The sequence below is a fragment of the Galeopterus variegatus genome, unplaced genomic scaffold (genome assembly GCF_000696425.1).
Source record: "Galeopterus variegatus unplaced genomic scaffold, G_variegatus-3.0.2 Scaffold571, whole genome shotgun sequence".
NCBI lineage: Eukaryota > Metazoa > Chordata > Mammalia > Dermoptera > Cynocephalidae > Galeopterus > Galeopterus variegatus.
The window spans coordinates 538,218-552,194 of record NW_007726682.1 but is presented as its reverse complement, the minus strand read 5'-3'; the positions used below and the strand labels follow the sequence as shown (position 1 = coordinate 552,194).

Genomic DNA, 13,977 nt, shown 5'->3' with positions numbered 1-13,977 from the left:
ACAGAGTGAATGACCCTTTGCTTGGCACTCATATTCCTCAACTTTGTATCTTCTTTCCTTCCATCATCCTTTTGATCCTTTTACTCCTGCTTCACTTGCACAACATGTGGGGTTAGGGTTGAATCATACTGTATAATTACTTGCTCTGAGTCACTCCTGAAGGGGGCGGAGTGTTTAGAGCCCCGAATAAAGCCTAGGGATAATCCTTTCAACCATAGAAAAGGTCCATCAGAAATGCCATCAGTCTGTTATCATTTCTCACTGCTCCCGCCTGAGACCTGGCCTTTTGTTGTTTCCAGGATTATTTGCCAGTGTGGGTACATTGCTGTCACCTCTGTTTCCACCCCAGCCAGTTCCCCACTACTCACATCAACCTGAAGTCTAAAAGGTTAGCCTCATACATACCGGAGACGGCTGGGGATGAAAGAAGGTGGCCTTCTGTGTTCACAACTCTGTCATTTATTTTGGTCTTTGGAGTGACCTGCTGTTTCTTATGTGCTTGTGGTTCTTCGTGGCCTCCCCCAAGAGGGCCTCATCCTTTTGGATGATAATCTTGGCTCTGTACTCTGGCTCTTGCTCTCTGCCTCTGGCTCTTTTCCCTTTAGTAAGCTCTTTGAATTCTTGCATTTCACTCTGCTCTGGGCTCTAAATACTACCTTAGTTTTATTGTCACAGCAGCCACTTTGTCCCAAGAAATCCCCAAAGTCTTTCCATCCTCTCCCATCAATATTATCTTGCTGTTAGGGAAATGTACTCTAATAGCGATAATGGAGTGGGTGGAGAAGTAAAAGTTTCTAGAGCATTGTATGGGTCACAGAAAAGGAAGAAAGAGGGACAGGGAAGAGGTCTGCCAATAAAAGCCATAGTAAGTGCAATGAAATCCCAGCTTTAGCCTAAGCTGTGTCAATCTCTGAGATTAAGACATGTTCAAGCATGTCTGATAAACCAGTCTAGTATACCCTGAGGGAGAGGAGCCCAGGCAGACTAGCTTGGTTCAGTAAGGAAGCCTCAGCCATTGAGAGAGGAAGGGCATTTCTAGGTAGTATCTATCACTTTTACGAAGAAGATGTTATAAGTTAAGAAGAAAGCTCTTTTCAGTAAAATCTTTGTAAGCTCATGGTTCCCTAACTTTGTAAGGAACAGAGGTTTTCTCCTTCAGCACCAGAAGTAGTGGCAGGAGTGTGGTTGCCTCTCAGATGGCTTCCCAGGCAGTGGGTGTAGGAGACCTAGTTAGCATGCTGAGGGGAGGAGGGAAAGGGGATGTTTTAGGTGAGAGTACAGAAGAGTATGAATAGCTCACATAAGACATGCCCTGGGGACTCCCAGGAGTATTGGGTGAGACTTTGAGTGCAGTTACAGATGCCACAAGAGCAGGTAAGGGCATCAGCCAAAGCATCTCATTTTATTATTCTTAATGACCCATCTGCTATGGCCTACAGAAACATAGATTAAGTGGACCAAGGAAGAACTCAGTAACACCCAAAGAGAAGTGATGGCATGGGACTCTACCCTCAGGGGTATCTAGTCTCGTGGCTTAAGGAAGGTACACTCCTGTGGAATAGCACCAAGAACACCATTCACCAGGGGACCCCTGTGTGCCAGCCTCTGTGCCACAAGGTCACCCACATCATATCTATGAATCCTTTCAACCCTGAAAAATAGGTAGTAGTGTATGCTATTTTCCAGATGAAGAACTGGGGTGTACCTTGCATAAGGGCTCAGAGCTATTGTGAGGTTGGACTGGGGCCAAGTACAAAGTGCCTGGAAACTTGCTTCATGCTGTCTCACGGGTGATGCTTCCCTTGCTGTTGGTTTCGTTCCTAGTCTGGCACACACTGATTTCAGATAAAGGACTACAAAGTACTGGCCCACGGACAAGAGGGGAATGAGTTCTTTAATCAATGGAGTATTTGTTGAATAACTTTTTACTTCTGTAGAAGAAGAGAAATATAAATAGTTCTTGTCCTAGGAAAATGTATATAGTGTGTGGGAAGATGTGGAATAAATACATGAAAGTTTCTAATATCAGAGAGTTTTGACAAGGGTTTGAGTGGTAAGAAGAATGCTGTGGAAGTACAAAGGAGGTGTGGGTCCTTGGGGACCGGTTGTCAGGGAAGCATTCATGATCAAGCCTGCAGCAAGGGCTGGGGCAGGGGGTGGAAGAGAATGCCTTCCAGGTGGTGGGTAGTACCCTCAGCAGCACCCACCTGGGCCCACACATCCGGGGCCAAGATGCCCTTGCCTTGTTGTCATTCTTTGTACTCATGTCTGTGGAGCCGTGATCTTGTAAATGAAGTTCATTTTATTATTCCTATTCTACAGGTAATGTTCATTATCATTTAAAACATGCATAAGAGGTAAAAAGTCAATAATAACATCCAGAGACAAACACTGTTAATATTTTGATATATTTCATTTGTTTTTTTTACCTGTATAATGTGCTCATATTAGAAATATAATTTTATGATTTGTAGTTTTTGCTTAAATTTATATCATAAGCACTCTATAATTGCAAATTTTTTGGTAAACATAATTTTGTAACTGCTGTATAACATATTGTTGAGTGGAGGCACCATAATATGCTTAACTTTTCCCCTAGTGTTGGACAAATATTTAGAGTAAGTGAAGTTTACTGAAAGTTCTTTCTAACTCAGGCTGGCATACAAATAATTCTATAATTCTGGGACCACATGGGAACCAGGAAGTGAGAGTCAACAACATTAAGGTTGGAAAGATTGTGAACTTTAAATGGAGAACAAATCAAAATAAACAAACAACCCATGAGAATGCATGCCACCTGTGAAAAAGTGAAAAAGTTATTTGCAGACATTTCATTGAAATTGTGAGGAAGAAAGATCCTGAGTGAGCAAGACATAGTAAGTGGTAAACAATTAGACGTTTACTTATTCACTGAATATTTATTGAGGTCCTGCTCTGTGCTAAGCAGTGGTCTAGGCCTTGGGCATAAAGCAGCGAGGAAAACAGAGTCCCTAGTCCCTTAGAGTTTACGTTTTAGTTGGGAGAGATAAATAATAGGTAAACAAATATAAAATATGCTATAAATACCATGAAGAAAAATAAAACAGACAAGGGGAGTGTGGAAAAATAGCTATTTTTGATAGGATGGCTAGAGAACGCTTCTGAAAAGGGTAACACTTGAGCAAAGACCTTAGTGGGGTGAAGCAGTGAGCATTGTCCATTATTCCTGATGCTGTTGTCCTTAAAGGTTAGTGGTACTTTTTTATTGAGACAGTTTTTTTTTTTCAGTGAACATACAAAACACATGTATGAAGGTTCACAAGTTCACTTTTTCTAAAACATTTTATTACAAAAATTTTAAAATATTTGTTATAGTGGACACCCTCATACTCACTACCTGGATTGTACCATGAATGTTTTACCATCCTTGCCTATTTCCTATCTAACCATCTATCTGTACCTTTCCCATCATAGATTTAATTTAATCTTGTGTCCTTACCCTTTGTTCCGTAAGTTCTTAAGCGAATCAGTCATGAATTTCTTTTACCACAGGGGCTTTCAAAAACTTAACATTTATGAGTAAGAAGAAATTTTATATTGTTATGGATTTTGATTTTATTTTATTTTGTTTTTTACATGTAATTCCTCAATCCATTTGGAGTTTATTTGGTGTGGTATGAGGCAAGAGCCTTGCTCTTGTTTATTTCCAAAATAGCTGGTTTCCCCAACACATTTGTTAAACAATGCAGCTTTTCCTATGTTGACTGGTCACTTTTTAAAAATAATACAAGTTTTTATATGCTCATATGCCTGCGTATTTTTCAAGATGTTTCTTCTATTCCCTTGGTTTGGCTATTGATTTATTTTGCTAGCACCTCTCTTTTACAATTTTGTTTTATAATACATTTTAATGCATCATTAGGCAAGTCACCACCAGTTTTCTTTTTCAGAATGTTCTTAGTTGTGTTATGTCCCTATTCTTGAAAATAAATATTAAAGTCACTCATGTTCTAAAGTATATATATATTTTTTTTTCCTTTTTGTCTTTTTTCGTGACCAGCAACGGATCGCAACCCTCTGTGTTGCGCCCATACCGGACTGGGACCGGCAACCCTCGGTGTTGCGCCCGCACCTCGCTCAGCCAGTGAGCGGCCGGTCTGTATGTGGGATCCGAACCCTCGGCGGGAGCGCCGCCGCGCTCCCAAGCGGCGCACTGTAGCAGTGCGCCACCGGGCCGGCCCCTATAGTATATTTTTGAAGTTTAATTAATATTTGTATTTTTTGCTATTTTGAAAGGAATCTTTCCTCATCTGTAAGGGTATAATAATAATAATCTTTTGATAAGATCGTTGTACAGACTAAATAACATACACATGAAGTGTTTAAGATGGTATATCAACTCAGAGCCTGTTCTGATTTTACAGAAGTCTCTAAGATTTATTTGGGCCACACCTAATTGCAATTATTTTCTGTAGTTTCCCAGATACATTTTGAAGCAAGGAAAAAATACTGTGGGTTATTACCAATTCAGAAATCAAGCACATTGGAAGAGGTGAAGTGGCAGCAATACTGGATAAGTGTCTCCCTGCTCTTGTTGTAGGACACTGTAGTAGTATGACTGTCCCTCAGGAGCCCTTCACCCTCATCCCTACTTCTGCAGTACCATTCTGTATGGCCAGCGGTGGTCTGGGGTTCAGATTGATGTTCACACTTACATGTCACAATAGGCTGGAATCTTGCATCAGTTTTACTTAGCTTTATAGAAGGATACAGTATAGGATACATAGTGTATCCAATAACAACATCAAATGTATCTTTGTCAGAGGCCTTCCAATTGCCTAGGCATTGGCTGCCCAGCCCACAGAAGGCACTCTGAGCTGTGAGTGATGAGACCAAGCAGGTAGGTGTGAACCTCCCTAGCATGGGAAGCTTAACACAGCAATTGTATTTTTAGAACTGTCCATGAGCAAATCTCCCAAGGCTCCAGAAAGACACCTGTATCAATCAGGGTTCTCCAGAGAGACAGAATCAATAGGATATGTTATAATTATATGAGAGGGATTTATTAGGGGAATCAGCTCATGGGACTAAGAAGAAAAGTCCCACAATAGGCCGTCTCTAAGCTGAATGCTGGTAGCGTGGCTCAGTCCACGTCCAAAGGCCTCAAAACCAGGGAAGCTGATGGTGTCCTTAGTGTAAGTCCTGGAACCCAAAAGCTGAAGAGTCTTGAGCTCTGATGTCCACGGACAGGTGAGAAGAGTATATCCCAGCTCCAGCAGATCGAGAGCTTCACCTCTTTCCTCTGTCTTTTGTTCTCTCTGGAAACCCAGCAGATTGGATGGTTCCCAGCCACACTGAGGGTGGGTCTTTCCCACCCAGGCCACTCAGACCCTCATACTAATCTCTGCTGGAAACACTCTCACAGATACACCTAAAAAGATAGCTTTACCAGGTTTCTCAGCTTTCCTTCATCTAACCAAGTTAACACCTAGAATTAACCTTCACATACACCTTTGGGTAGAAGAGAGAACACACAGACGCTTGCATTTTCTGAAAGTCTTTTAAGTTGTCCTGGATGAGAAAAACCCTCAGGACCAAGTGCCTGTTCACACCTCAGTCCAGATGCAGCTCACTTCCAGGAGTAGCTTTCACAACAACCTGACACAGCTACCATGTCACATTTATCTTTGCCCAGTATGTTTCAAGGAAACAGTATAAGGAAAAGGTAAAACTGAGATCATCTTCCCATGAAGAATAGGTTTACCCTTTTGTAATCCTTTTCTCCTCACCACCTCAACACCCAGTTTCTGGTTTTGTTCCTGGAACTGTAGTTTTCTGACAGGAAAAGGCTCCAGAAACTCCACACTGCTAAAGAAAACCTGTGCCATTCCCTTTACCAAGATGATGGGGGCCTAAGGATTGTTCCTTAAGTGAGTCTCCTGTGTGCCTCCTGCTTTCACTTCTCCACGGTGGAGTGTGGCTTTCATCATCATCTGATACAGTCTACTCCAGCTGACTGTGGTGTAAAATTCTCACTCAGGAAAGGGAAGGATTGGGGCTATCACTGGTGGTTCTGCATGCTCCCTCATTAGCACTGTTTTCAACAGAAATTCCTTCAAATTTCTCCTGTTTCTTCCTGATGTGGTCCCTGCTTCATCTGAGTCTAAAGTTTGAGCTCCCTGCCCACAGCACATGCCACTCACCTTGGTTATATGTCAGTACTGTTGTTTGTGTGCCCAGAATGACCTCCCCCGACTTGTTCCCGAGGTCTCCTTGTGCTCCTCTTTCCAGTCTTGGCATCTTGGTGAAGCCATCCCTGTTTTCAGGTGCTCTTCCTTTTGAGGATGGACCCACTATGGTGGACATTTCTCCTTTGTATGTCTTCACAAGACTGGCTGTTCCTTTTCTCAGTGCCTTGTATAGAGTAGACTTCCAACACTCATTGCATTGTTCTTAATGTTTAGGAAGTAATAAATGGTGGAGAGTTAGTATCCTAAGATTATGTCAGCCCACACACATATTTCTCTTCCCTGATTCTGCAAAAGCAAATGTCACCAACAGCGCGTTAATCTATAATGCCCTGATCCTTTATGCAAAGAATTCTTTCCGCAAAAAGTACAGTAAAGGTGGAGAAAATGGGAAAGGCTATGTTTATTTTTCCCCAAGAAACAGTTTCTCTCTCAGATATGCTTGTGCCTGATCTGAGAAGAAGATTATCTCTCCTTCAGTTTGTAATGATGGAAACTAACAAGCAGTGAGCAATGAGAGAATATCAAAGAATGAAAAAGAAGAGAGGGTATTGCTTATTTCTTATTCTACCAATGTTTTCTTTGGCTCCCAGAATGGAGAGCTAGAAGTAGGGTCAGCTTTGAGATTAAACAACAACTGCTGTATTTTTGTTGTTGTTGTTGTTGTTGTTAAAAATTACAGTTCCATTATCATTTCACTGATTCACAGTGGCTACTTGATACAGCTTCTGTGCCTGTTTTCTTTGTGGTTGCCTCAGAATGAGGGAGTATAACAGTTAGTAGCTCACATTTATCAAGCATTTGCTACATGCCAGGTGCTATGTTTAACACTCCACACATCTTAACAATTTAAGCATCATAATGGATACAGTTAGATGGATACTGTTGTCATCCCCATTTTACAGGTGAGGAAATGGTGATACAAAGAGGTTAACTGTCTCAACTTCACAGTCAAGAAGCAGCCAAGTCAGCATTGAACTCAGCTTGGCCCCAAAGCTTATGTTCTTACTCAACACACTATACTGTCTCTTCCACATTTATTATCTGCTTTTGTTCCATACTGTTATTTTAATGTACAATAGGAGATCTTTTTGCAATAATGGAGCAACCGTTTATGTATACTATGTTAAGGTTCTTAATTTCAATCAATCCCTTCATTATTTCTCTCTCATTAAATTATCTGTCTTTTTTTATTGAAACATAGTTGATTATATATATATATCTGTGGGGTACAGAGTTGAATATCAATACCTGTGTATAATATGTGATGCTCAAATCAGGATGATTAGTATATTCAACATTGTACAGTATAATCGTTTTTCATGGCCCTTTAGTCCTTTAAAATCTAAGTGCTGAATTCACTTACCTGAATTTGTTAAGAGTTGTTTATGTTGTGAAGTCTTTAACTGTAGAGACTAGTCTATGTTTGGGAGGTCTAATCTAGCCCCAAGCTTCCCCCAACCTCCAGTGAAATATTTGGATGGTAGTCTCCCACTAGGATTGATGTGTACTGAAAAATGATTTATTATTTTTGCTTTTGTTCATTTGAGTTTCAGAAATTTGATGTCATAGTATCTCTTTTTAAATATTTTTCAACTTTATTGAAGTATTATCGACTCATTTTAAATATTTTATCTCTTTCAAATGTAGTTTAATTTCAAAGTGTGTTTCACTGAATTTGTTTTTGCTAAAAATACTGTCACCATAATTTCATCCTCTGGTTGTTTTAACAGCAAGTCTTATCTACCTACAGGAGAATATTAAAAAGTGAGCCTCCATATCCCCAGGAAATGAGTGCTTTAGCCAAAGACCTAATTCAGCATCTTTTGATGAAAGATCCCAAGAAGAGATTGGGATGTGGTCCACGTGATGCAGATGAAATCAAAGAACATCTCTTCTTTCAGGTGAAATTTATTGAACAGATAGATGGTTTATACCCCCTGCTATTTTCTGGGTGCTCGGCATTCTTGGTGAAATTGGTGAACACAGTCCCTGTTGGGGTCATTTTCCCTCTATTTTTTATTAAGGGAACAAGGGACCCTTTTAGGAAAGACCTGAATTCTACTCATATCGACCTATATGGTCTTTTTCGGAGTGGGAAAGGTCATAATAGCATTCAGTTTTCTACATACTAATTGGTTAGAGTTTCTGAGTAGTGGCTTCCAGTTATGATCTTGTGATTTAGGCATATGGGCTAAGGAGACTTTTATGATATTTTTTTACTTCTCTCTCAGTTCATGAGCTGTTACTGCCACTGTGTTCCACCTTTTAGATAGTGATTTCATCTCTTCTTTCTCTTTTCCCAGAGAAAAATCTTAGAAAATTTGAAATCTACCTATTTCTCATTTATCTATGACATATAGAGAGTTATTCATTTATTTTCTTTGTCCTTGTGATAGTGCTTTTCTTTTTTTTTTTTTTTTTCCTTTTTGTCTTTTTTACTGACCGGTAACGGGATCACAACCCTTGGTGTCGCACCCATACCGGGGACCGGCAACAGGATCGCAACCCTCGGTGTTGCACCCACACCACGCTCAGCCAGTGAGCGGGAACCGGTCTCCACATGGGATCCGAACCCTCGGCGGGAGCGCCACCGCACTCCCAAGCAGCGCACTCTCCAGTGCGCCACCGGGCTGGCCCGATAGTGCTTTTCTTATTCTGAAAAGCCTAATGAGACCCATTCTACAGAGCAGTAACATATCTGTTCAATTTAGTCTGCTCAACTTAGTCCAAAAACACCAAAATATTAAATAACTGAAAAAAAGTTATATTGACCAAGTTGACTAGTTGTTTCAGTCTAAATGGTCAAACCTGGGATGCCAAGACCTTGATTTCTAAAACTCTGAGCATATGCCTTTTAAAAATTTTCATCATATCAACAAGCATGACCTAAATATCTATGGCCTGAAGGGACCTTCTGGGTTTTTGGGTTTTTTTATTCTGCAACTACACTTTTACATTATCATCACCAAAAGAAATGAGAAGAGCATACCAAAATGAAGAAAAAACTCTTCTGTCAAGTAGATTTTCATGTTATTATTTATTGTTTTTTACGTATAGAAAAACAAATATTGATTGAAAATAAGAATCATTTCCCACACTTCTGTGCTCAAAAAAGGGCATATTTATTTCAGTCTCTCAGTGTAACAATTTTTTAAGATATTACTGCACAGCTTACAATAGTTTAGTAAACATAGTAAATACATTTAGAATAAAATTAACTTCTCAGTATGTGCATTTCATATTCATATGGCTTGGGAAAATTACTATTTGAAAAACTATTTCAAATATCTTGTTTAAAAGTTTGGCTTAAAAATTAACAATCAGATAAAATTCAAGAAACTGTTCAAGCAAAATACACCCAATCATATTCTCTAGTAATCTTTTTCTCCATTGTCCCCTGTATTTGTGAATATTGCACTATGTCATTCACATTAGAGAAATTTCTCTTTTTGATAGCTTGGAATAGTAATTTTAGATTACTTAATTGCTTTGACTTTTTAAAGATAAGGACACTTTCAGAAAGTCTGGAATTCTACTTGTTAAGACCTAATTGGTCTTTTTCTCCGTAAATGGAGCAGGAGTGGGAAGGATCGTAATAGCATTAAATTTTCTAAACATTAAACCTCCTTCTACCAACAAAATATTTCTTTAAATTACCCCTTTACTCTAGAAGTTTCTCTTAATGTATGTACAATAGCCAAGCACAAATCATATGCTTGTAATGGAAAATATTATAGCCACACAGAAGAAAGAACACTAAGTAGAAAGTCAAGAGACTGTATTCAAATTATGATTCCTCCACCAAAAAAAGAAAAAAAAAAAAAGTGAGAAGTTTAGTTCTTATTTCTGGACTTGAGTTTCTGTCTGGATCAAATAAAGAAGATGAATGAAATGATCACTACAACCCATTCTAGCTGAAAAATCTGAAGATCCGTAATTAAATGATTTTGTTTTCATTGCTTCTACAAAGGAGCATAATAAAAACATTTTATGGTAGTTGATTAAACTTGCTGAATTTCATCAACCAAGAAGTGGAGGTTTTCACCTTTTACCATCACTGAAATCATTACACATCTTACAGTGGATGTCATCTTACTGTTCTAATTGGTAATGCTTTTTTCTTTCTTAATGGTATGTAAAATAACGGTGTATCTTACTATCAATGACATCTTAGATTTGAGGAAATATGGTAATAGGAGATCTGTAGGATTCAATTCAATGAGTATTATCTGAGGTTGTTTTAAGTAACAGAAGGAGAATTAAAAAACAGCAGAGGGTTGGATTTGAATAATTATAAAGCATATCTGTTACTCAGACACTAAGTGTCTCACATGGGTGGAAATGGGGCTTGGATTATCTTATTGGGGAAATGAGAGGCAGTGTTTAAAATGCTTGAATACAATTGAATGATAAAAGAGTGATTACATCAGTATGATAGTATCATTTAAACTTGAAGACATAAGCAAATGCATGATTTGAAGTGAGTTTATTTTCTAATCTGTCCAGATGAACAGGAAGAAAATCAAGTACTGGGGGAGAGCTAAGTAACCCTACCTCTAGAAAAGAGGAATATTTCTTTAGAGTTAATATTCATATCATAGCATTTTGAAGCCTTTTACTGGCTTTTTTTTTTTTTCCTTTTTGTCTTTTTTCATGTCCGGCAACGGATCGCAACCCTCAGTGTCGCGCCCGCACCGGACTGGGACCGGCAACGGGATCGCAACCCCTGGTGTCGCACCCGCACCTTGCTCAGCCAGTGAGCGGGAACCGGTCTGTATGTGGGATCCAAACCCTCAGCGGGAGCGCTGCCCCGCTCACAAGCGGCGCACTGTAGCAGTGCACCACCAGGCCGGCCCTTTACTGGCTTTTTTTGTTGTTACTGTTTTATGTGGGGTTTTTTGTTTGTTTTCATTTTGGTTTAACACTTTCTCAAGAGGCAAAGGACAAATTATTTTTCTATAATCTCTAAAGGTAAACTAGGGTGTCTTGGTGCCCCCCGGAGGACACTATGAGACTCCACAGTGATGGAAAGTAGTGTCATCTTTCAAAAACGTTGGCTGGAGCTATAAGTTATCATCAGAAAATGTGCTCTTGTTTAGAAAGACAATATTTTTAATCATTGGTTTGAAATATGTGCCCTTATTTTTAGCCTCTTTCCCTATTAATTAAAATCCTATTCTACCTTTGTTATTCTTTCTCTTCTTTAGAAAATGAATTGGGATGATTTAGCAGCCAAAAAAGTACCTGCACCATTTAAGCCAGTCATTAGAGATGAATTAGATGTGAGTAACTTTGCAGAAGAGTTCACAGAAATGGATCCCACCTATTCTCCTGCAGCCCTGCCCCAGAGCTGTGAGAGGCTGTTTCAGGTAATCTACCAAAGTGTGCACGTGTACATTGGCCATATGTGCTTTGGAAGAAAAGACTTCAATTTCCTATATTAAGGTAGTTTTGTTAACACCTTAAAAACAGGATTCTCTGATCTCTTCAAAATTATTAAAAGCGGAGATATTGCATATTGTTAACATAAGTTTATGGTTTGCTAAATAGCAGATATTGTTTATGTGTATTTTTGATATAAGGAAGTATTAATTTTATACTTGAAATATTATTTTTGTTTTGGCTCTTTTATAGAAATACAACAATGTTTTACCTCTATTTATATAAAATATTCTTTATTTATAAACAATGTTACCTGATTTTTTGTCTTCAGTGAATAATTTTATTTCCAACTCTTAAAAGATTCTAAAAAGATTTTATAGTTAGAAAAGGAACTTTAGGGCCGGCCCGGTGGCGCACTGCGATAGTGCGCCGCTTGGGAAGCGCGGCGGCGCTCCTGCCGAGGGTTCGGATCCCACATACAGACCGGTTCCTGCTCACTGGCTGAGCAAGGCGCGGGAGCAACACCGAGGGTTGCGATCCCGTTGCCGGTCCCGGTCCAGTACGGGGGCGACACTGAGGGTTGCGATCCGTTGCCGGACACAGAAAAAGACAAAAAAAAAAAAAAAAGAAAAGGAACTTTATCAGATGTAAGATAAAATACTCGATTAAATAGCATCACAGCTTTACTTCTTTGACTCCTATGAGTATACTTTTAGTATGGTTTAATCTGCCCTCCAGATTATGTCTCTTACTCATTCCATATTACTGTCTAGCACATGACTGGGTACTTAGTAGATTTTTTTTAAATGTTGATGAACTATTAAATGTTCTAGCTTAAACGGATTAATCATTCATCAAAGCACGTTTGGCTCAGCACATCATTCCACCATTAAATTTTTCCTTCCAAAACTCAATTTTGAATTTAATTATTCTGGAGTAAAAGAATGAGTCAAATAATTGCTGAATTAGAAACTAACTTTAATGAAACTTGCTATTTTTCTAGTTTGAAAAACAATGGCACTTGGACCACTTTGCTTATTAATACCTTGACTATATTGTTTTTGAGACAAGTTGTGATTGTAAGTGAAATTTTATTTATCAGCAATGCAAGAGATTTGCAGCTATGAGTCAGATTTTGGGGGTGGAATAGGGAAGAAGTCTGTTCCACATTTATTTTGAATTGGTTTAATTCTACCAGAAGATGGCATTATATTCTTCTGAAAAGCATTTTTCTGTTGATTTGAAATAAGTTTGCATTTTGGATTGCAAATAAAATAAGATTAGATTTATCTCAACAAATATTTGAGTGTTTTTCTAAGAAAAAAATTATCACAATCTAGCTTATGCTAAACTGGAAAATTGCAAGTTTTTGTTCTTTACCTTTCCTTTTCTTTTTTAGGGCTATTCCTTTGTTGCTCCTTCTATACTATTTAAGCGTAATGCAGCTGTCATAGATCCTCTTCAGTTTCACATGGGAGTTGAACGTCCTGGAGTGACAAATGTTGCCAGGAGTGCAATGATGAAGGTATAGAGAAGTGTTTACTTAAATGATATATTTGTGCTTTGCATGAGTGTTTAAATACCAACACTAATTAATGTTCTCAAGTCCAGTAAATTAGTTAATAGAGTTACTATTTGAATAAAGTGCAATTTCAAAAAATGAATGAATGGAAATAGCAATATCTGCCCTAGAGAATTATTAGCATCAATTTCAATGAGCTCCTTTTTACAGTGATAGAGAATTATGTATCCTAAATAAATGATATAGATGAAAATAGAAATGAGCTAAAGCAAGCTGAATTTTAGATTATAAATGTATTCCATTCATATTTATTAATATTAATAATTTTATATTACTCTACAATTTTATTTACCCCTTGTGTATTACTAACATTTTCTTAAGTTAACAATGTTGATTTCTTATCAGGATTCTCCATTCTATCAACACTATGACCTAGATCTGAAGGACAAACCATTGGGAGAAGGAAGTTTTTCAATTTGTCGAAAGTGCATACACAAGAAAAGTAACCAAGCATTTGCAGTCAAAATAATCAGCAAAAGGTATAACCATTTTTAATAGTCTGTCTTATGTATTCATACTAGTTTATAAATTCTGTCAATTGAGATATTTATTTAAAAGAAAATCAACAGTATATTGTAAGGCTTTTTACCCATGGGTCTAACCACTTGGCTCATCAGATGGTCCATTATAATTCTAGCTCTAATAGATATTTTCTGATAATCAATTTCAGATATAAATTGTAGTCTGATATGCTTTTGAGCTCATTATGGGGAAACGTCCTTGTGGCGTTATGTGTTTAATCAGACTTGCTTAGTGATTTCAGCAGCTATTGCCATTACTATT

At 38.3% G+C, this 13,977-nt stretch overlaps 1 protein-coding gene across 1 annotated transcript in view; it reads left to right on the top strand.

Annotated features, from left to right (window-relative positions):
* Positions 1–13,977, top strand: part of RPS6KA5 (ribosomal protein S6 kinase, 90kDa, polypeptide 5) — a 73,692-nt gene that overhangs the window by 38,797 nt on the left and 20,918 nt on the right. Inside the window, exons 6-9 of the mRNA XM_008570127.1 lie at positions 7,981–8,131; positions 11,438–11,599; positions 13,012–13,137; positions 13,540–13,673. Coding sequence (XP_008568349.1) covers positions 7,981–8,131; positions 11,438–11,599; positions 13,012–13,137; positions 13,540–13,673 — 573 coding nt within the window. The remainder of the gene's footprint in view (positions 1–7,980; positions 8,132–11,437; positions 11,600–13,011; positions 13,138–13,539; positions 13,674–13,977) is intronic.